This window comes from Chiroxiphia lanceolata, chromosome 2, assembly GCF_009829145.1.
Source record: "Chiroxiphia lanceolata isolate bChiLan1 chromosome 2, bChiLan1.pri, whole genome shotgun sequence".
Lineage (NCBI taxonomy): Eukaryota > Metazoa > Chordata > Aves > Passeriformes > Pipridae > Chiroxiphia > Chiroxiphia lanceolata.
The window spans coordinates 109,119,796-109,143,637 of record NC_045638.1 but is presented as its reverse complement, the minus strand read 5'-3'; the positions used below and the strand labels follow the sequence as shown (position 1 = coordinate 109,143,637).

The following is a 23,842-nucleotide window of genomic DNA, read 5'->3' as shown; positions in this document are numbered from 1 at the left end:
GTTCACCTTATATTTCATGAGTAAGTAAATTGTGGAAGGTTAACCTTTTCTATAAAAAATAGGTCTTTATGTGGAAGTCAATATTGGCACAGTCTGTAGAAGACCTCTGTCTCATCTGTCTAGGTGAATGTGTTGTCTGGGCTTCATTGCAATTCTTTTGGTTTTACACAGTCTTTCTTTCTTTCTTTTTTCTTTTTTTCACCCTAAAGCTAAAAAAAGAAATTTAATAAACTAACATTAGTATCAAATTCTTTAAATTGTCGAGTCATGCTCTGGCTGGCTTTTCCCCCTGTATAGTGCTGTGCACCACAGTTCACACATTTATGCTTACAGCACATCCCTTCTTGACTAATTTATAGCATTTAAAAGCTTAGTTGATCTTGTGGGCTGCTTGGTGCTTAAGTGGACTCTTGGCTCTGTAGCAGTGATTCCAGGTCTAGCAGGCAGCAGTGTGCCCCCTCAGTGTTTGATTGCTACCCTACTCATCCAAGGACATAACTAGCACTATGAAAGATTTCTCCAAAGACTGATGCATGCAATTAACTGAATTACTTCAACAGGGTGTGGATAGGATAGATTTAAAGTGGAACCTGTTACTGTGCCAGTGGCTGGATGAGGATCCTGCTGTGCCAGTCGAGGGGGAAGAAAATCCTTCTCTGCCAGTTCTCAATGAAGAAGTTCTTGCTGTGACAGCAGATCTAGCTCACACGCTTGATTTAATGCCCTCAATTACCATATCTTTGTAATTATCATCCATGTCTGATAAGTCTTGTGGAAACTATCAGATCTTGAGTAGAGGATCTAGGAGACTTGTAAGAATATAATGTCTTGAATTGATCTTGCTGTTTAATGTTTCATCACTCTACTACTGATTGATCATTCTTTGAATAAAATGATAGCATAGCTGTATGCCAACACTAGTGATTCATTTTCACTTAGCTAATCAAAATGTTGTTTCACAAGACCCTGATGATGTTCAGTATGCCTTTTAGGAGGTATCACCTTACACCAAGCTGGCTGACTCAGATGGTCTATTTCTTATTCTGTTACCAGACCAAACCATGATTTATGAGGTGCAAGTAGTTCTTACAGGAGTTCAGATCTTTGATTGCAAAGTTTTTCAACTAGTGAGAAATCGTAGCAAATATTATTTTTTTTTCAGTTGAAGGAACTGCAGCATCTCTGCATACCCTGGATCAATACCTGCACATTTTCTCTTTTTACATGTAATTTAAGGATTAGCAGAAGATTCTAATCTGGTCCGTACAGATCAGCCACTCATTGTTAGCTAGGCAAGCCAAGCATATTGTTTTCGCCCTATCTCGTGATGGAACCATAATGCTAAGATTCAGACAGTGACTTGTTTTTAGGAGGGCTTTTTTTAGCAATGTGAAAAAAATGAAAAGCAAATTTTTTGCTGCCTCTGTAGTCATGAAGTGTGTTCATGTTTGTAGCTGAATTTTGAAAGCGCATACCCATCAGCCAGGGATGTGACTCTTACCTTTTTATGAGTGCTAGTTGTTCTTTTTACTACTGTAATCCTGGTAAGTTAAACAGTGTAATGCAGTTTGATGTTTGCTAGAGCAATGAAGTGGTGAGTAAAGATCACCTTTAGGAAGAATTAAGCACTGAAGTAGGATAAAGCAGTGAGTCAGGATAGTCTAATGTAGTAAAGAGACTGCAGTTTTCAGACTACAATTGTAAGCAAGTACTTCATAGGCCTTAGGGGCACAGGTGAATTTTACCCTGAAAACACAGCATTTTCCTACAGGTTTATGTCTGATATAATTATGTTCTCAAGGTTTAGCTTTTTTATTTTTTCATATTCCATGAGCCTCAGTAGCAATAATGCTGGAAAAAAATTCCACTGTAGCACTGAACACTGTCTGCCTGCAGCAAAGACAAAGTTCATAAAGGACACAGAAAGCACAGAACCCCTGTTAACCTTCTGAGAAGGAAGGTGTGTTAGTACATGCCAAGAAAGCAATCTTTTTTCCCCCTAGGTCTTCGTACAGTCTCATATGTTTTCTTTTCTAAAGAGAGAATACACCACTGTGGTGATTTTGTAACTATCATAAGCTTCAAAAAGACTGTAGAAGATTCTGGCAGGGCCAGAATTGTGATTCATGATGTCAGCCACCCCTTTACCCATTATATTTTTAAGAATTGACTTAAACAGCCTCTTAAATACTGACAGGTTGGATATAAGCCTGAATCAATGGTCAGTGTGGTCAGTGGCTGGAATGGCCACTAGAGGATGTCCTGCAAAGTGATCAATAATCCATATTGGTTCTTTGGTTTTTTGTTTGGTTTGGATTTTTTTAGTTTGGTTTTGTAGGGGTTTTTTGTGTGTCTATGTGTGTTTTTTTATTAATGATGTAATGATTAGCATCTGAGAAAACAGTGTTTCTCTAAGTCCAGTGATTCACCCATATTTTTGAGTGTGATTGCAAATGTTCCCATTTAAAGTGTTATGCAGATGCCTTTTTCACAGACCAATATGTCAGATTTCTACCCACTTGCCTTTGTTTTCTACAACATTGATGGTCCTTTGAGTTAGTGATGCTTGTGCAATTCCAGATGAGAGCTCCCAGTGCCCACGTGGTACCACTTCTTCCTGATTAAGCAGAACTAGTGAGCACCTGATTGACTTTTACCATAAATGCTGACATTCTGCAGCCAAAGGGGAGAGGGGAAAAAATCTCCTTTGATAATGTTTAAAGCGCACAGGCCATTTTCAGCAAGGATTTCCATTTCAAGAGATTTGTTAGTGTAGTCTTGGATTAGTGTATGCATCGAAAGCTTTACTTAGGAAGATTTTCATCCTTTGAGGCACACATATTCCAAAGCTCTTTGTTGTTCTGAATCCATGATTATGTGCTGAATAATGAATATTTTTAAAAGCTTTATGCAGCCACACTGTGACACCTTGACAATTTCAGCCAATCTCGCTGTCTTTTTGTTTTCCTTTTTTTTTTTTTTTGACATTTCCTAACATAAAACTTTTAGCAAAGACTTCTAGCAATTTAGAAGTTCTTCAGTGTCAGGCAACCGAATTGCTGAGATGCTGATTTAAAAAAAAAAAAAAAGGTATCTTATGCTGATTTTGTTTTAGAACAAGCTGACTAGCTGCAATTGAGGTTAATTGACCTTTATAATGGATACACAGGACAGTACTAAAGCTGTATACATAAACTGCAAGTTTATTTGGTAGCAAATTGTGTTAATTGACATTCATTGTGCATCTTTCTGTTGTTTATTGCTAGTTGCTCATGTGAATAGTTTGTTGATATTATAGATAGGACAAACATTTGTTTCAGATAAATAGGATTTTCAGTTGAATAGGTTTTAATTAAATGATCCCCTGTTCTCAATTTTGAAATTATGAAGTCCTGTACAGTATATAGCTAAACCTGTTATCTGGGATCTTATATTGTCAAATATGTCTCACACAAATTTGTTTATTTTTGTCAAATAATGCCTAATTTCTCTACCAGTTGGGCAAGATTCAGGTCTCTTGCCAGAGTAAACCATGAAATTACAGTGTTGCAGAGACTAAGCTTATGCAAGAATTATAGGTGGTTGGTCTGTCTCACAGGACAATCCAGTGTTACAGCAAACACACATTCACTGCCATGTTAAAACTGTAAGGGAGAGGATATACAGCTTCTCTCATGCACAGGTCCTGTTCTGCTGGACACTCAGCCATCATCTTTCACAGACCTCAGTAAACACCTGTAGGGCCTGTCCTGTATAGCCACAGTCTTCATGCTTTTCACAACATACAATGCTTTTAATCCCTTAACTAAGTTTTAAATATGTCCACAAATTAAATTCAAACTAGTCAATTTTCCCATTGTTTTCCTCTAATGAAATGAAGCCGTAACTGGTAAAGTCACTCTTGTGACACAACCACTTCCACTGACGATGGCTTTCCCTCCACTCTGAAAGCAAAATAAAAAAAGTAACCCCTCCAAAGGCCCAGGTGGAAGCTCTTTCTAGGTTACAAAGCATGTTTTGCTTAACAAATTTAAAATGAGCAAAGGTTGATAATACATTTTGCCTAGCAAAAAAAAAAAAAAGCAGAACTAAGACAGGTAGATGTCCTGTAGGCATGTACATAGCATTAATTGAGTGGTGCAGAGCTATTAACTATTATAGTCTTTTATGTCCTTCTGATACTTCATCACTGTCTTTAAATAGCCACATAGCTTGAAACATTGACAAGGAAGTAAAATAAGTATTTTCTGTGTATTTTTACCACAGAGAGGTTTAAAGAGGAGTAACTGTTTTTCAGTAAGTTACATTTTATTTTAATGTGCTGGTGTAAAGAATGATGCTAGTCATTCACCTTTTATGTTAGAGATGAGAGTAAACTTAGGAAGCAAAGCACTTAGATAAGATACAGAGAGATTTCTTTAAAAGCATGCAAGTTCCTCGGTTTTACTGTATTCATTTTTCTCTAAAGTGTTTTTTCACCACATGAGTGGCTTTCTCTTTCCATTTCTTATACATTTGCACTCTCTAAAGTCTAAGGTTATTGCCAGTAATATTTTAAGAAGTGCTTTCCCTGGAGGATGTTTTTTTGATAGCCAGCAAGGGACTGCTCTCAGATATGATGGTGAACATTTAGAAAGATTTGTGATATAATGTGCATCACAGACACGAGGACCTTGTTTCTTTTCACAGAAAAGTAACAAAAGGCTGGGGCCTGATTTTCAGCTCTGTTTGAGCTCACCAGCTGCAGGAACAGTCACTGAGACCTGGCATCTGAGTGAAGCAGGTCAGTAGTGTCCGGATGAGGGTGCTTTAGAAATGGAGAGTAGAAGCAGCACAGGCTCTCTGTCCTGATGGCAGAGTACACACTGCTGTATTCAAACTCAGTCTCAAGTCACTGAGTAACTCTTAATGCTTGTGTGTTCATTTACATTAAGGGGAGCTGTGATTCACACAGTTTGGTTCCTTCTTTCTTCAGGAAAGCTAAGGCTTGAGGACGATTAAGTTTGAAATCCTCCCATGTCTTCCCCCAGCCATATAGATTTGACTGGTAGCCAAACAGTGTCAACCAGCTTGTCCACAGTCTGTCAAAACCACCCTATGACCTTGCACAGTCTTGACTTGTCTCCATGTCCTAATGCTGAGTTGCACAACGTGTCTACACCTCTGATGTTCCACCCTAAAACCCCATGTATGGCACACAACAGGAGAGCCCTTCCATACGTGGGAAAGTAATGGGACAGTAGTAAGGGTTCCTCTAATCCTCACTCACTGTAAGCACAGAGGACCCACGGAGAAACAAACTCTGAAACCTGAGAGCCCTGAACATGGATGATTTGAGAAAGCCCAGGCTTTGCCACAGCCCCGTGTCAGAACATCAGTGAGTAGGGGGGTATTCATGTGTTTGGTTGGCATGGGGAACGGGCCTTAGGAGGTGAGGGCATGTAGGCTCTGCCCAAGGAACATGCACATTGTGGGACACTGGCCAGGTTTAACTTAAGCAGCCAAGGTACATGAACTGTTAAGGAACACCGCTTGCCCTCCAGCCCTCTTGTCCCTCATTTGTGTATGAATTCTTGGCACAGGCAGATTTTCTGTGTTCTTGCTGTCAGCAGAGAGTTCTCATGCCTAGCAGAGATTTCTAGGCATGTCAGAACAGATTCTGCCAAGACACAGAAAATGAAATGACCTTCTCAAACCCTCCAAGCCTATCATGGACCTCCTCCCACCTGTTTCCTCTTTCAAGAGAATATGTATTTCCCAAGAAATTCAGGTTCATTGCGGTTACTGCTGTTAATTACGCATACATGATGCAAATCAGTAGATTTAACAGTTGTGTTAGCCTGAATTTATTACTATTTCCCAGATCCTTTTGCCATGTACTTATAGTGGCATTTGTTGGCCTTTCCTAGACAGGAGAAAATAGAAGGTTTGCCACTACTTCTCTTGGTCTTGTAAGGAAAAGACCAGCCTTCTCCTAGGGTGAGGTAATTGTAGAATCATAGAATTATAGAATCATTTGCATTGGAAGAGACTTTAGAGATCATCTATTCCAACCCCTCTGCTGTGGACAGGGACATCTTTCACAAGACCAGGTTGCTCAGAGCTCCATCCAACCCGGCCTTAAAAACTGCCAGGGATGGGACATCCACAGCTTCTCTGGGCAACCTGTTCCAATGCCTCACCACCCTCACAGCAAAGGATTTCTTCCTAGTATCTCATCTAAACCTACTCTCTGTCAGTTTGAAAACATTCCTCCTTGTGCTGTCACTACAGGCTCTTTGAAATAGTCCTTCTCCATCTTTCCTGTTGGCTCCCTTCAGGTACTAGAAGACCACAACTGGGTCACTGAAGCCTTCTCTTTTCCAGGCTGAACAATCCCAATTCTCTCAGCCTCTCCTTGTAGGAGAGGTGCTCCACACCTCTAATCAACTTGGTGGCCTCCTCTGGACTGTCTCCAACAGGTCCATGTCCTTCCTGTGCTGGGGACCCCAGAGCTGGAGGCAGTAAAAGGCTTGACAAAGTCAATGGCTGATTGTCAACCTGCAGCAGTGATTCCAGCCAGTGCCAGACCTCTGGCCAGCCCTCAGGACTTTAGAGGCAGAAAAAGAGCTACAGGTTTATGGGTTCATCAGTTAAGACAAGCACTGGGGACATACAAACTGAAAGCTCTACACAGATGTATTATAGGCTTTTCTACGTTCTCCTGAGCTGTAGGCAAATATCTGCTTATTGCCTACCAGGAGCCAAGGATCAGGGATGCAAGTGAACACCTCATGCAGGAACTCTTAGACCAAAAGAATATGCTTATACTATCCCATGTCTTGTGTTCCTGGAACTGACCAAAGAGCACAGAGCAGCAGTACAACATACACAGCCCACAGACCTCTGAGTGTGATGCAAATAATCTCCTCAGTGGTTAACGTAGCCCAAAACCTCATCTTTGAGCTGTGAAAAACAGGCAGGAGGTTTGCCAAGCTGTTACTATACATGTTGAAATTACTTCCCTCTGACATGACAACAGAGCCAGGCATCTGTTTGTGTGTGTATATATGTGTTTATCTGTGGGTGTAAAGGACTATATGGATCTTGACTTGATGGAACAGTAATTTCCACGGAAGGGGCAGGTTGTACTTATCCTGTGAACAGTGACATCTAGAAACTGGCCTTTTTCACAGCACCCAAGGTATCCTTTCTTCTTTCAGTATTGGCTTGTTATCTCTGCACCAGCCTTCTAAAGATTCTGCCAGAGTGATGCAGCTCCGTGACAATGCTAGAAATTACTTGAATTGCCACTACCTGGGAGAAAGCACTACGGTATAAAGGCACCTTTTATATCACAGCTGACAAGCTGTGGGCTTCTTCACATCACTGGAGAGACTGGCCACTCAGTGGTAGGCTTGGTGAAGTAAGGGATGGACAGCTGGGTGGAAAATTGGCTGGACTGCTGGGCAAAGTCCAGCTGGCAGCCAGTGTTTAGTTGGGTCCCTCATAGACGAGTCTCCTCCAGAATTTCCACAGGTCTGCCCACATTCCACCATATGCTTCCTGTGCTCATTCCCACTGTTGCCGTGGGATTTAGGTGCTGAAAAAATCTCCCGGAGCAGTTAATTAGGGGTGAGATAAGAAAGGGTTTATTTGCCAAGGCTAAGATGTTACAAGACGCGCGCCCCTGTGCCCGAGAGGTTACATTTTATAATACCATCCATCCAATCCCAGATGTGTCCACCCTATGGCCTTTACTCTGGTCCGCCCCAGGGTCCACCCCAGAAAATGGGTCTGGGGTGCATTTCGGGACCACCTACTTCATCACCTTCACCATCATCAGAGCACAAAGGGTACATAGTTACCTAATTCTTGACTTCATTCTGTGGTTTAGGCCCAGATATGCTGTTCTGTTAACTGTCTAGGCCTTGCCTTGACAAAAGACTAAACATTTCTATTAGATTTGGGGCTATGAGTGATATAGGGAGGATAGAATGGGGTAAGAGGGTTAAGGAATGTATAAATGAGGGTACTAGAGGGAAAAGAATAAGGGACAAGGGACAAAGAAGGGAGGTTGCTGCTTTTAAAACTTACAAGTCTTACCAATATTAGAAAAATAAAAAAACCATTAGGGGCTTAAGGCATAACCACCTCAGCAAAATGAAAGCAAAACCCTCCTTGTTTCTAGCCTCTATGCTGATGCATTTATACACTCTGACTTTCAGAAGTTTTGTTACAAAGCCTGGAGAGCAGGATGCTGACTCTTGGGATTTGCAGGCTAGTCCACAGGGCTGTGATCTGGCACTCAGCTGCCCTCTTTGCTGGTGCAGCAGCCCTTCTCTAACGTGGTGCAGCTGTGAACAGCAGTCAAATGGGGCTGAGCATGCGACAGTGCTGTTAAATGTGGTGTTGACTTTGACCAGAGCTGGTCCTCCTTTGGGGAGGAGGGGGCCCACCACCACCTGAGTTTATCTGTGGGTCCCCAAAGTCTTTCTGAGTTAGTGGCTTTCTGCTGTGGGCAGGCAGCAGCACACGTGTCAGCAGCCAGCCCAGCACCCCAGCCCTGAGGGAAGCCTGCAGCAGCTGCAGCACAGCCTCTGAGGCTGGGGACAGCCCCACGGGTGAAGGCCAGAAGGGCTACCCTCATTAGCTTCACCTCTGCTGTCACTGAGTGGTTCTGCAACCCTTTTTAACTGCAGGGAGCAGTGGACTCTCGGTTACCTCCAAATAAGAGACTTACAAATGTTTTAGTCCTCCTTAATGGTAGAGAAAGGTTAATAGAAATGAAAAGGGACATGACACTACTGAGCAAGTGACAGAGAGGAACAAAACCTCTACTGCTTTCTTTTCTTCCCTGTGTCCGGGACATTTTTAAGATTAACAGATCAAAAGGAGCTAAGATCTGCACCAGATTTTTCCCAACAGTTCCTAGAATTATCTTTTATTCAGATTACCCAGCACTACAGCCAGTTGGAGAAATGTTGGTGCTATTACAAAGAGTTTAATCCATGATCAGTGTGATTAATGAGACTATGAGAGATGAAAGAAAGTTGGGTATGCATTTTCTTGCTTTGTGGTACCAAATTTCCTCATTCTTTTCTCAGAATAATGTGAGAGAACGGAAGTTTCTCAGTTTGAGATCTAATCTGCTCTGCCTTCTCAGGAAGCTACAAATGTCTCAAACGAGCCTTCAGTTGATACATTTTTCTAAATAAGAAGCCCTTTGGACAGAGCCTTACTGATTAGAGACAGAAGTGGGTAAACCACAGCTCATGCCCTTCATTCCCAACTAGTTAACCTCACACCTTTATACTCTTGCCATCAGCTCAAGCTACTGAGAGTTTAATTCCTGTAAAATAAATCAGCTGTTGGGTGTTTTGCTCTGTTGAAAGCTTTGCCTGTCTCACTAGTTAGGGAGACCTATTTTTGTTTCCAAATCTATGCAAATTAACTTTTCTCAGAGTATTTATATCAGGATACATCTCTGGTCTCTAGGGTCATTAGCCCTTGACCCACGTAACTTAGGTGTTTCTTGACAGTCCTAATCATACTTAAACTCACCTTAAAAAACATGTTATTTACAGGCTCAGCATTTTTACAGATGTCTACATAGAAGCAACCTGAAGACTAAGCACCTCTGCCACAAAAACCAAAAGATAAGCCCCTCTTAGAGGAATTCAGGCTGACTTTAGTCCTCCTCTAGAATGAGGAGATGATAGAAGCCAATCCAAATACATTATTTCAGAAGTTAAGTCATATTAAGCAATGTCAGTACTGCATGTCATGACGCACTACTGGCTAGAAAAGCATTAACAAACGTAGCTGCTTGACACAAGCTCTCACAGTCCTCCATCCCCACCACGCCTGGCAGTATGGGGTCATTGCTGCTAAATGATGATGTTTGTTTCCAGTGTAAAAAGTAAGTTAAAACCAGACACAAATCTGAGTAGCTCCCTTCCCGGTTTATTTTTCTAAACAGAGTGTATTTACTCCAAATCTTTGAAACCTAGTTAATGCCATTTTCTAAAATTGCAATTTTTATACTACAGCCTTCAGAGCAGATCTGTGTATTAGGAGTCTGACAGCAGTAGTCAGCTGAGGTGTCATGAAAAGAACAGAAAGTATTTACACTGGGAAAAAAAAAAGAAAAGAAAGAGAGAAAAGCTTTCCATTTGTTTATAGCTTCTTCAGAAATACTCCTTTTGAGGTGGAACTTTCTGTGTTTCATCTCTTCTGAAGGTGATTTTCTTTCAAACTGTCAGCAATATGTGTGAAATTTTTTAACATAAATGCAAAATGCCTTAAATTATGAAAATTGTGTGACTAATGAGTGCGCAAAAAGTCTCTCTATTGATTTGATACACAGATTATTATGCATGCTAAAAATGCTCAATGGAGTTGCCATTTACTGTGTTAGTCTTAGAAGAGAGCAGTCTTTGAAATGTAATGACCACATTAAAAATCAAGTAGTTTTTAAAGGCTTAAACACATGCTTCTGTTTATTATTGAAGGAAGTACTATAAAAGAAGACAGGCGGTTAAAATGTGCATTCCAGTGTGAAATATACTGGGAAAAGACAATAAAATCTCATATGAAAGACAATCATGCACAATAACCATGTTAGCTTCCGAGTTCTGTATACAAACAAATACTCTATTAACAAACTTCACACCACACACAAAAGGCAACAGCTTCACAAAAAGATTATCATAAAAGCATAACATTGATACTGATTATTTTTTTCTCCAAGCTTGCATTCTCTGTGTAATGCTTGGGACAAATGAGAACAGGTGAAAATAACCATAAAAGAATTGCCACTGCATAAGCCATTCAGGTGGCTGTGTTCTTCTAAAAGATAAGGAACACAGAGAACTAGATTCAGATCCACCCTACAGTTCTTTCATGCCTTCAAGATAAAGTACAGGAGATGATAGTCTACTTTAGAGCTCCTTTTGGAGTGGTATGAAACAGTTTTAGTGAGAATTAGCTTGGTACTTTTCAAAGTAGAGTATGAATGTATCCACTCTTTATTATGATGATATATCAATGAAAGTACATTCTGTACATATATCAGCAAAACACAGCTGAAAATAGAGACAGTGTGATCAATCCATATATTTTTAAAATAAATATATACAATATTTACATTTTGGACAGTTCCAGAAATTAACATTTCCAGATTATGAACCACTACCTAAAAAATATCTCTATTATTATAGAAAATGCATTTGCTGTACAAATATTTATAAATACTTATGTATAAACTTTTCCAGTGAAAAGTCTGTGAATTCATTGAAAAGAAAACCGGGAGATATTCTTATTATCAACTAACATTTAACTATCAAGTGTCCACATATTAAACAGTCTAGAGCATCATACATCAGACAAAAGTAGATTTTCGGTGTTGAGAATATTTTGTGTTCTGCTTCTGTGCCATCATACTGCCAAATCTGACTGTCTTTTCTGAAAATCTCCAGAAAAGCAGCAGGACTGAGTCAGTTTGACTCGGTGATTGTTATTGACTGCACCATGTCAGACAGGGCTTCTGGGTCTACTTCTTCTTTGCCATTATCTGAATTTTCTGATGAGATGTAACAGCCAGAATCTCTTGGACAGTCATTTAACTGTGATTTGTCAGAGTTTGGGTGAGGGCTTAAGTTCTGTGTCTCCTGACCATCCTCACTTTTTTGCTGTTGTTCAACTAGAAAGAACAGAAAAAGAAAGAAAAAAAAATTGTCAAAATAAGCATCTTGGGAAAGAGTTTGAGGTAGCAGCATGACTGATCTTGAACTTTAGAAACGGAGCTGGTAACATACACATGACTAGATCAATATCAATATCAAAAAAAAGATATTGAAACAGAAACCTCAGAATCAAAGAGCTAAAAATATGGTCACGCGAGTATAACAACACCTGAGTTGAGTTTGAGGCTGGTTTTTATCCCTTGGTACGTTTCTCAGAGATGAATTCTGGAAAATTTGGCCTCGTCCTTCAGCCTGAGGTCCTTTAGGCTGTCCACAGTCGCTGTGTGAGGTCACCATGCCCACAGATGGCAGATACATGCCTGTGTTTGTGTGTTCCAGAGTCTGCCCAGGCAATATCATGTTTATAACATGTTGCATTATAGATGTTGTGCCCTTTTGACTGTAACCCCCAACATTTGACATGCACTGTGTGCTGTGTAGGGAGATGAAATGCTCTGGTCTTCAGAAGTGCTCGGTATAAAGATGTGGTAACCAGGTTTTCTAAAGCACTGAGCTTTTCAGTGGGAGTGGGTGGCTGATGGAAACTTCCTAAGCTTAGCTTAGGAAGGTATCCAGAAGGTTATTTTCCACAACACAGAGACCTCAGAGAAAGCTGAGATGCCTGACTTCTACTGTATGGTTTTTGAACACTGTTCCAAAACTGAGTAGAAGCAAATTATCTTGCAAATAATTTGTCCTTGTTTAGCTGCTGTATGACTAATCTGTTGAAACTCAAGAATGCAACTTGGTGAGAGTATCAACAGACCTCTCAAAAAAAGCTCAACAAGACAGGACATACCTGTATATCATGACTCTAATTTATCTCATTTTTAAATTGTGTATTCCTCTTTTCTGGCTTTGAGATACGTGATGTTTACTCACAGTACGTTTCTTAAGAAAGTAAACTATAAAATATAAAATCTTTCCCCTTTGTACTTTTGTGTGTGTGTGTGTGTGTGTGTGTGTGTGTGTGTGTGTGCTGTTATCACCCTCCTCTAACTGAATTTTTATTTCAAACTGTGTCTGGCTTTCCAAAGTATGGGGAACAAGTCTCAGAGGAAACAGATGGTTTTACCCCAGACTTTTAGCCCTTCAGAAAAATGGAACCTTTTTGCTTTTGCGAAGACAGTTCCCTTATTTCACTTGATTTGTTACTCCATGGTTAAATAGTTAGCTTTAGATCTTGAGTCATGTTTAAGCTGTCTCCATTCAAGTTCAGGCAGACTGGAAGTCCTAATATATGAAGGATTTAATACTGTGTCAAAAGCTAAATCCAGTTGAGGTCCCAAAAGTTTAAAATTTCCACAAAGAAAATTCATACTGACTCTTGTTTCAATTGTTGGAAATTATAAGATTTGTTAAAGTGGGAAAAGACTTTATATTTGATTTTTTTTTTTTAAATCTTGCATTGTATAATGAAGCATAAATTAGAAATGAAAAATTGAAATATTTCACTTTTAGAGTGAAAGTGAACAGCAGGAGAATTTCTTCAGAGACCTTTTTCATTGTGTGAGATTTCAACAAACTTATTTAACAAACCAATGTGATATATTGAGAAACATTTTGAGATCTTCATGGCAGTCTTGTAGATTTCTTTGGCCTGATTAAGTCTGTTTAATATTTTCTAACTTTCAATTGCCTAAATAAGTCAAAAAACTAATCTGATTTTTGAAGAAAAGAATCCAAAGTCTCAACTTTGTCATTTTTGCATTAAGCCTGAGGCTATAGACATAACCTGATGTATTTAAAAATAATTTTAAAAATCACTTTAAATATATTCTAAGGAATAAAAGTTCCACCTTGTTCCCAAATAAATTAGTGGTTAATTGCACTTGTGTGAAAGAGTACACGTTTCAGCAGAGGTAATTGATATCTGTAACTCTTTGATCTCCTTCTCACTTTACAGAACACAGTTTGTCATGTCAAATGTTATCTCTCTTTGCAGGGAAAATATTTGATCATGTAGGGTCCAATTGATTTCTGATTTTAGTCGGGAAGGAATTACAAAAGGCATTACACCAGCGAAGGCATTACTGCTGCTAGTTATAGCCACCGAAGTAGTTTAGCACAAAGACCAGCAGATGCCCCAGTAAAGCCCTGTCTAAACCGTGTCATTAGCTCCTCGCAGCCCCATCCCACGGGCACAGACCCCGCGGGTCCTGGGCAGCACCCGGAGCCTCCTGCGCGGCCGTGGGCAGCGCTGCCTGCCCACCTCCACCCTAATCCCCTCATCAGCCTAATGCTGCTCCCTGGAGCTTCTATCTGCTTCCCCAGCATCATCTGCTGCCCCGGCAAGCACTGACCTAAAAAAGTGTTAATCCTGTTTACATTTTCAAGGTCAGAGAGGAGCTTCCATCCACTTTGTTTTACGATGGGAAGATCAAGTAACTAGCGGGTTAAAAGGAAAATGCAGTTTCAGTCAGTGTATTAGTACCTTGTAACTAGCTGTGTAGATAATCTGAGTAGTTCCCATGTGAACAGTGGATCCTAAATTTGTTTTGTATCAATGTCTCCCTTGTCTGTTTCAGGGGAAAAGGCTGAGATGGAAGCCTGGAACTAAGATTTATTTTTATTTTTATTTAATTTGAATTTCGATCAGTTAGGAGAATAAGAAATCTTTATTTACAAAGCATACAAATATGTAAAACTTTCTATAACACTAGTAGAATTTTTCTTGCATGAAAAACTTACTAAATAGTCAGGTTTTTGAGACAGCAAAAATATTGTATTTTCTATCATTCTGAGCAGAAAAAGTTGAAGATAAGCCCTTCTCCTCCATATTTAAGAAGAAAAGACTGAAAGCAAACTTCAACACCTTTTTTTCTCTTTAAAGGTGCCTTAAATATCATGCAGTAAGTACTAAACCACTTGAACAGGATACTGAGTATTAAAAATATATACAGCATGCAGTTTTAGATGTCGCTTCATGAGAAAAGCAAAGCAACTTTTGCTCTTTTTTCTTTTTCTTTTTTTAAGCTTTTTGCTCTTATATTCGGTTCCACTTAAGTCCTTTCTCTAGCACTTACATGTTCAAGTAAAGGTAAGTTTGCTGCCTTGATCTTTTGGACATCAGAAGAAAGCTGCGATGCACAGAAAGCAGGAATTGATAAAATTAAACTGCTGTTAGATGTTGCAGAATCATCGGAAATAACTATCTTATCAACGCATGGGAGTCCTATCATTTTTCTACAGCAAAGCAGCTTCCCATAAGATAAATAGCTTTCAGTCACTGCTGTCTATGATATGGCCAGAAGAGCCCAAGATATGCATCATTTTGACACATATATTCCAGTACTACTTTAGACGGTAGGATTATATTCAGACTTCTGAAAAAAAATGTGAGGCCTTTAGCCTTGGTAGGAGACGTGTGACACATACTTATCTCCCCCGCTGTTTAGATCTTTAAAATGAGGGTTTGTTGCTCAGTGACATAGATGTGCATGACACATGCAGGGATAGGCTCCTTTTTCCCTTCACCAGCTCTTTTCCCTTTCTTAATGAGGTTAAAGTCCTGACTGGGAGAGCACTTTAAACATAGGTTTAAGGCAATTCAGCTCAAGAATGTACAGGGGTCACACTGACTCCTGTATGGTTATGACAGTTTAAACCAGACGAGTGGAACGAAGGCTTGGATTTTTTTCTTGGGCAAAAAGAAGGTCACCCAGCAGCAAACCATACTTCATGAGTGTGCCCTCTGAGAGTTTGCCTTCATGAGTTTTGTCCAGGAGGAGAACTGGGCTAGGAGCAGAGTGCTTTAGGCTGAGTCACTGGCCTGCCTGCCTGGGAAGGTGCAGTGGTGATGTGCTGAGCAGCATCATGTAGTAACTAAATAAAAATCACCGAATTGTTAGGGTTGGAAGGCCCCTCTGGATATCACCTCGTCCAACCACCCTGCCCAGGCAGGGTCACGTAGGGCAGGTTATATAGGAGTGTATCTGGCTGGGTTTGGAATGTCTCCAGAGAGAGAGTCTCTATGCCCTCCCTAGGCAAGTTTCTGTGCTCTGCCACCCTCAATGGACAGTTCTTCCTCGTGTTGAGGTGGAACCTCTTATGTTTTAGTTTTTGGCCATTATCATTGTCCTGTCACTGGGCACCACTGAAGAAAGTGTGTCTTTGAGCACGAATTTAGATCTCCTGGGTATATCTGAAGGCCATGTATCAACCTGTGGTGCCTGTACCAGTTAGACCAGCTAAGTGTTAAAATGAAATGAAAACTCACAAAGCATCAAACTCAGAAAGGATTATTTTGAAGAAGTAGAGGGCAATAATTCTTGAAAAAGAAGCAGAGAAACCTGAATGGGTTTGTGCAATACTTTGGGCACCAAAAGGAGTAAACCTTTTGTGGATGTACAGACATGCAACTGCAAAAAATTGCTCTCACTGAAGTCAGTGGCATAGCTTTTCTGAGAGGGAAAAGTTACTGAACTGATGTGAGAGTGTATGGTGGAAACAGAAATGAGAAGATTCTTTTTTTCTCTAAAATCTGGAAGCAAACAGATGTGCCTTTAAAAAAGGTGAAATAAACTAATACTCATGCAAGGATGAGCTTCCTTGGGAAATCTGGAAATATTATGTCCAGGCCAATGAGTTGTACCAGAGTACAGAAGGAGAGATTGTCTTTGAGCACTATTTGACCTTGACATGATATTGTGTGATCCCACGTATTTAAAGGGATTGCCCAGTGTAAAATAGTACTCTTGATGCTTGATTGTCACGTAAGGAATGCATCTGAGAACTGGAAGTCATGTCCTTAGCTAATTACTATTTTGCTGTCCAAGTACAATAAATAAGAAAACTCATCTGGAACTGGCATTAGAATTTAGAGTATGATTTGCACTTAAATATGAAAAGTAAGCTAAGGAAAGGATTTGGGGAGGTAAGCATAAAATATTATCCCCCAAATTACACATATTCACCTTTTTTTTTCCATAAAATGAACTGTATGCACATATCCAATCAAGTCTAATTCTTCTTTAGCTCAGAATAGCTTCAGACTAATGTAACCCACTGGACTTTAGGGATGAACCTCTTCACTTAAATCATCTAAGTGAGAAGAGAATCAAGCCTATTATGCACACAGAAAAACGTGTGTCCTGGGAAGCGGTCAAGAAAAAAAAAAGTTCAAAACTTCTTTTATTACTTTATTCATTAACCATCCAGCAACTGCTTCACTTTAAAAATAGCATCCTACAAAAGCACAGACATCCATCTCCTGTCTAGGAGCCATCTGGGAGAAGAATGGAAAGCTATTAAGAAATACTTTACAAAAAAGACCTTTTTTTTCCCCTCACAAGCCATGAATTCATGAAAACCAATCATTTCGTCCCAAATATATAGGTCTGATCAACTTATAGAAAATCTGAAAAGAAATCTGGGAAGGGAGGAAAGGTCATGAAGAGCTTACAAGACCTTGCAGTTCTAGGATAGCCTTGCTCCGTTAAGTACTTGAAGATGATGAATTTGGGTCTGGACTCTCAGGAAACATAGAAAGAAGATAGTGCAGTGCTAGGAAGCAAAATCTGCTTAAAAACACTATGTGGTAGCATTTGCTAAATAAAACTTAATTTTTAATTTTTGGTGTACGATGGGCAAATTTTTTCATTTCAAATTCATTCAGGTTCGAATCAAATGTAAAATTAAAAAATTCTCACTGCCAGAAATCCTACATTTTGTATGGCTTTAAGAAGCATATAATGTGGAAACTATTGTTGCAGGTCTTTTGGTTGGAAAATGTTTATTCTGCAAAATGAATCATATAGCCAAAGTATGTGGCATGAAGAAATCACTTAGTATAATACGCAATAAATATAAAGAAAAAGTCAAGGAGCGAAAAAGAAATTAAAAGCCCTGTAAAGGCATCTGAACATCTCAAAAGATCAGATAACACACTAAAAAAATATGACATCCTGCTTTACTACAGTTATAGTAGAATCTAGTAAAATGAGGCTATGTTCCAGCATGCTTGGCTGTTCTGAATAATAGCAGAGTCACAAAAACTCAGAAACCCTTGTATTTCAACTCTGGACCATACCTGACACTCCATCCATTAATCAAACATGTGCTCCATGGAAGTATGAATGCAATTCAGAGACATGGAAGTCTTCCAAGCTCTGTGAGAAAGATGGACTTAGAAGAGTAAATATGGACTATGGCCTTAGTATTTTTTTTTTTTTTCACAAAGCTTATAATAAAAGTGAACTTTTACCTGGAAAAGTGCTGAAATTCTAATTAGAATACTCTTGGCCAGTAAACAGATTACCTTGTATTTGTGGATAATTATGCAGCTCACTTCTAAGCAATGCAGAAAATCAATTTTAATTAAAAAATCATTTATGCTGGACTGAGCCATGCCCATTTAGGAAAAAAAAAATATTGACCCAGGAAAGTTCAGTTCAGATGCAGAATTCACTTTCACAGTAGCACCCAGCTCTTTCAACCCAATTTTCCAATCTGATTGACAGAAGGACAAAGAGGTCAAGTGATTCGTACGACGTCAGACTCATGCTGAGCTTATCCCCAAGATCATCTTGACACCCCGTCTTTCGTTATAGAGACTTAACAGATAACTTCTACCCAATTTAGTATTTAGTATCTTCCTTTTTAGACCAGGTTGTTAAATTCTCTTCCATCCCTACCAGTCACATGACAAGTGCTATGAGCCTTTCACAACCAGGCAAAGCAAGGATTTGATCCAGTCCCGATTCCAGATTCAAACTGGGAAAGTATTTATGCATGGCTTACCTTAAAATATACATGAGTCTTGTGAAACTCAACTGGACTTAAATGAATGTTTACAGCTGGCATGACATATAAAGTTGTTGTGGTTCTGGTCCCTGCGACTAACCATAAATTCTGGGGAAATTATTTTATCGAATTTGAATACTGGAAAGATTTGCTATACTTGTCTAAAGTGCATGTGAAGTAAATACTCATTTCATCTCTTGAAATAAGACTACAGTGTCATCACTGATTTTAAAGCATGGGCTACTTTCTAAGATTTAATGTTATTATTTCAAGAACCATTACAAGAATTTGAACTATTAGACTACCATACAGATAACATCAGGGACACTGTTTTGCCTGGAGAACTGACTTAATCCCATGATTCTATTATAGGAAGAACCCTATTTGGGTAATAATGGTAAATTTATTAATTTTCAGTGTATGGGATACGTAAAGACTTGTTAGGTTTGGTCCTTGCACAGATGTATATAGAACATCAGGTGTTAAGACACCTTCGAAAAAAGACTTGGTGTTATATTCTAAAAAGGTTCAATATCTGATGCTGCTTGCTGTGCTCTTGTTACTCAAGGAACATAACTAGTAAACCATATCCTCACCACTACAGAACAGTTTAACACTTGTGTGGTCTGTTAAAAACCATTATGTTTCAGTTTGGATTTCACACTGATGCAAAACTGCAAAATTACAATCTAGCATTTTTCTTCACTATTTTTTGGTGTGTTAAATATTGAAAAAAATATATGCAATAAAAGGTGCAGAAAGCACAGCAAGGCTAGTTAACCACAAGGTATACACTAATGCATGTATAGCCAGTATGCACATTTTCAGATGATTCCCAGGTAAGTTCCTGCAATACAATTCTTGCAAAATATAACCCTTTTTTTCTTGGATTCACTATTTCAGTTGCTGTTTCTACACAGACAGCCCTTCAGGAGTCCTTTTCTAGCCTGTCATCTCACAGAGCCATAGACCAGAAAGAACTTTTGAACCTGGAGGGCAAAAAAACCCCTTTCTAACACCTCTCCAATGTGTTTGCAAGAACCTTACCTTTCCCTGGAAGCTGAATAAGAACAGAAAACACTGAATGTACAAAAGGGGTTCCAAAAAGCCTGAAAATTCAGAAAAAAGACTGGAAAGCTACCTACTGACTGAGGAGACAACAAGTAGATGCCTGACAGTAACTGATACTTAAATATCCCAGGAAGTCATTGTTTTCCCTTCTCTTTCTTTCAGATGCTACTCGATTGCAAGTGCACATTTGATGAAATGACTGCTTAGCACAGGGGTGAGTATGCACGAATATTAATGAAGAGGAAAATATCTCCTGTGTTGGCTGAGTGTCTAATTAAGTAGATGCTTAGCTGTAGTTTCTACGAATTTGACATAAATTATTTAAAATTGGAAGTCAGACTGGAAACATCATTAAAATATCATGAGAATAGTTTTTTTCTCTTCTGTATCCTAGCTTTTCCACTCCCCATGAAAGGAACAAGTGAAGAAAACAAAACGGTGATCAATACACGTGCATACACACACACTGTATGTTCAGATTTTGGAAGCTTATGGAAAAAATAAGTTAGATTAATTTTGAGAAAAGAATGCAAAGCAGCTATTAGCGTATATATTTTTTTTTTAATGAAACTTTTCTACAAAAGAAACTAATTTGGATAAGGATTTAAGTGTGGGATGAAGGGAGGGAAGGAAAACACATATTATTCTGCAGAACGTTGTTTAAAAAATTAAAGAAAATTCTTTACTGCAGCTCTATTTTGGTTAAGATATGAGTGCAGAGTTGGGGAAGTTTTATTTTCTGCTCTTGCACAGACGTATGACTTTTGGGAAGCCACTTAACCTCTGGGAGGGTTCAGTCCCCAAACATGGATAGGATTGTTCCTAAGCAATAGTTGCTACTAATCTCTAGCGTAGGAACTATAAATAAGAAATTTTAAATCATTCATGTGTTACTAGTATAGTAATCATATACATATCTAGAAGAGATGTATGGCTTCCTATCTGAACAAATAAGAAAACCATCTGACTCCATGTTTCATATTTAAAAGAAAAATCATTTGAGAGCAATGTGAGAACGACTATTTCTTTAAATATGTTTCAGCTTGCACATGACTCTTAACAAAGTTTAAACACTTACTGTCACAATCCTGTAGATTTTCAATTGCTGATAACAATCTTGCCCTGTCTTCTGGGTTTGAAATATTTAATTCGATCAAGTGGCTTTCCTGTAGATCCTTTAAGTCCTCTAGAGTTTCGTAGCCATTTAGCAAGAGGGTTGAGGCATATTCCTACAAAAAGAAGGAAGCAAATTCTCTCATGGAAACAAGAACTATGTAGAGGAATGGGCACAGTTCCACTTTTACTTTTTTGTCAGGTTGAAATAGGCTCCATTCTCCAATCTGATTGACTAGCCTTTGGCGTAAAACCAGAGCTGGAGAGCAAGAGAGGACAGAGGCAGAGATGCCTGGGGATCATCCTGGCCTTCCCAGCATCTATGCCTGAACTCTCTAACAGACTCCGGCAGCAAATTGGACCAGGACAGAGCTCTGCCAAAATTATTTAATCTGCCAAGTGTCTGGACTTTTGTGGGTCATTCCATGAGTGTCTCTCATGCTGGATCGAGGAGGGCTCTCTGAGGAAAGGTGTGCTCTGTGTTTGCATAGAAGGAGCCCTTTGATACAAGCAAGGTGAGAAGCTGGGGCAGACCCCAGCCGTGCTGTGTCACACGTGGTCCCCCTTTGAGCTGTGTGTCGACTCAGTATGAAACTCTGTGTGTGCTCCAGGGAAAGGAGCGTTTGCATCAGCAGCAAAGCAATTACCGTTATTAAAAATGTTACTTGTAAATCATGACCCCATTATGCTTTGATGCTCAGTCAAGAACTAGGGTTGCAGAGATGGAGAAAGACGCAACATGAGCATAGTGCAAAAAGACTATTGCTCCCTAAAGACCACAAGAAATTAGAAACACAAATTCTAGATTTTGGCACTGGAGTCAGACTGCAGTCCTGTCCCCGAGGTGTCCACAGTCACACACCTCCTGCACTTAACACACAACTGCAGTCAGCAGTGACAACTGCACTGACAAGTCACCGCTCTGCCTCTTTGTGTGGAGCCTCTTAGCCTGACCAGATGAGGTGATAAAATGTGGTTCTATAGCCACTCGTGTCAGATAAAAGACAGATACGAAGCTGCCTTGCTTTGCTGACATCAAAACTGTTGAAACCTGCCTTTCTACTCCTGCCTGTAAATGGCATCCGAACCCGAGCACACAGAAATGAAACGTTACACGAAGAGCTGGGAAATGTGCTGGCTGACCTGCAGGTGGACACATTCCAGGAGCTCTTGCAATGTTTTAGGCTTGGTCCTTTTGCTTCCTCGGTGCTGGTTTATCTTTCTGGGTGCAGCTTCTTCTTCCAAGATAATATCCACGTAAATGAACTTGAAGTTTCCTACTTTGTTGTTCAGCATGCCTGTCCATATGCCCATGGGGGTTTTACAGATGATATCTATAATGTCTCCTTTCTAGAACAATAAAAAAAGCACACCACTGCTTACACCTCTGGTTTGTTATCTGCAGCTTTTCCTTTCTGGATCAAAAGTCATCATTTTAAAAATTACCTAGATTTAGCACCCTTGCTTTTATAAACTCCCATTAAAATAATTACAGAAAACTGAGCTAGCCCTTATCTCCATATCTTTGTGAAGGAAAGGTTAGCATAAGCAGCCCCCTTCACCATTTTTGTGCTCCACTTGCATACGGTTGCATCAGCAATCAACTTTTGCCAGGGACAGTGGGAACAGATTTTGCAAAAGGCAAGGGATCACTGTAAGGTTATTTTCTGAATATGTGCCAAAGCATTCACACAATAATCTTATTATCCAGCCCCTAAAGGGGCTTCAAAACCAATAGCTGAGCTATGTGAAAGGTGAACTTACCCATTTTACAGTAAAAAACACTGGTTACATTTCTCAAAGGCAATAAAGAACATTTAACTCCCTTAATACCTTCCTATCTGTCCTTCCCAAAGGACTGACAAATTTTCCCACTGTTATTATCACAATTGACAGAGAAAATAGTGGATGGGGCCTTAGCAGACAGATCTAGAGACTTCAGTTCTTCACCCTTGTCCACTCACTAAGAAATATGAGTGCTAAAAAAGAGTGACAACACAGCTACTTCAAGAGGGCTTTTTGGTAAAGGTGTTCACAGCCACACTGTGGGAACCAAAGCCTCAGCTCAGCAAAAAAGTCACTGAGTAATTCTTGTAGCAAAAAGGCTCCCTTTTAAGTCATACACCCCACACAACTTGCTCCCAGGACCTCAAAATTGAGTCCTGTCTCCTTGGCACGTATCACAGAACTTATGAAAATGTTGAAAATCTTTGAAGAGTTATCCAACAAACACCAGATCCATTTGGCATTCTGTTACAAAGTTAGAAATCAAACACTGTTTGTTAAAAATATGTGTTAACAACTACAAAACTTTTAAATCTTTTCTGGTCTGGTCAGGAAACTGCAAGTCAAGTGGTCAAGTGGACACACTAGTTTTGGTAGAAACCCAAGTACAAAATTGACTGTGTTCTGGTGACCTGGTTTTGTTAGAATATGGAGCTCAGAGCTGTGAGCACGTTTGAAACAGAAACTAAACAAACATTTGTTTAAAGCTCTACAAGCACACATGTTGTTCTACACACTCATGCAGGCTCAGGAACTTCAGATGTGGATGCAGATCAGGATTAGGCAGTGGCTCTAAGCCAAGCTGCAGATGCACTTTGAATTCAGATTCAGGGTACTGAAATCTTGTGAAATAAATATGGGGGTTTTCAACCATAAGTACGAGTTTATAATTCTAAAATACACCATCCCAGTGACTAAAAAAGGGACCTATATGAACCCGCAGATATTTGCTGGTTTACAGTTAAACTGTTTTAAAAGAAATGCCCTAGATCTCAGTGGAAGTGGAGTGCAAATGGTGAAGACTGCAAGTACCAGTGTTGCAATGACTGTAGGTTAGGCCAGAGAGGAGAAAAGGGAGTCTGCATGAGATACAGATGGGGATTTTGACAAAAAGAAGAGGCTGTGAAAAAGAAAAAGTCCTGAAGTGTGAATATAATCTGGATATGAAGGTGCTAAAGAGGTCCAGATTTACAGACATGAGTAATCAGAAGGATGATGATATTGAATGCATTTGTGAGTAGAAGGAGAAGAAAAGGGCCAGATTTTTTTTAGTAATGTTCACCTAGGCCCACATCTGTTGTTCCTTTTCCTCACTTACACAGCCCAGACACCCCTGCCGTGTCTGGGCCAAAGAAAGTTCATAGTTCAAAGGTAGGCTTAAAGAAAAGCTTCATGAAAAAGCA

General features: G+C 39.6%; 1 protein-coding gene across 5 annotated transcripts in view; it reads right to left on the bottom strand.

The window, feature by feature from the left end:
- Positions 1 to 10,463: 10,463 nt before the first annotated feature.
- Positions 10,464 to 23,842, bottom strand: part of LOC116783299 (SAM domain-containing protein SAMSN-1-like) — an 87,653-nt gene continuing 74,274 nt past the window's right edge. For all 5 annotated transcript variants that reach the window (XM_032680727.1, XM_032680728.1, XM_032680729.1 and 2 more), the window contains 3 exons: positions 21,798 to 22,004; positions 20,620 to 20,770; positions 10,464 to 11,683 (listed from right to left, as the gene is read on the bottom strand). In XM_032680727.1, coding sequence (XP_032536618.1) covers positions 11,478 to 11,683; positions 20,620 to 20,770; positions 21,798 to 22,004 — 564 coding nt within the window. In that variant the 3' untranslated portion in view covers positions 10,464 to 11,477. The remainder of the gene's footprint in view (positions 11,684 to 20,619; positions 20,771 to 21,797; positions 22,005 to 23,842) is intronic.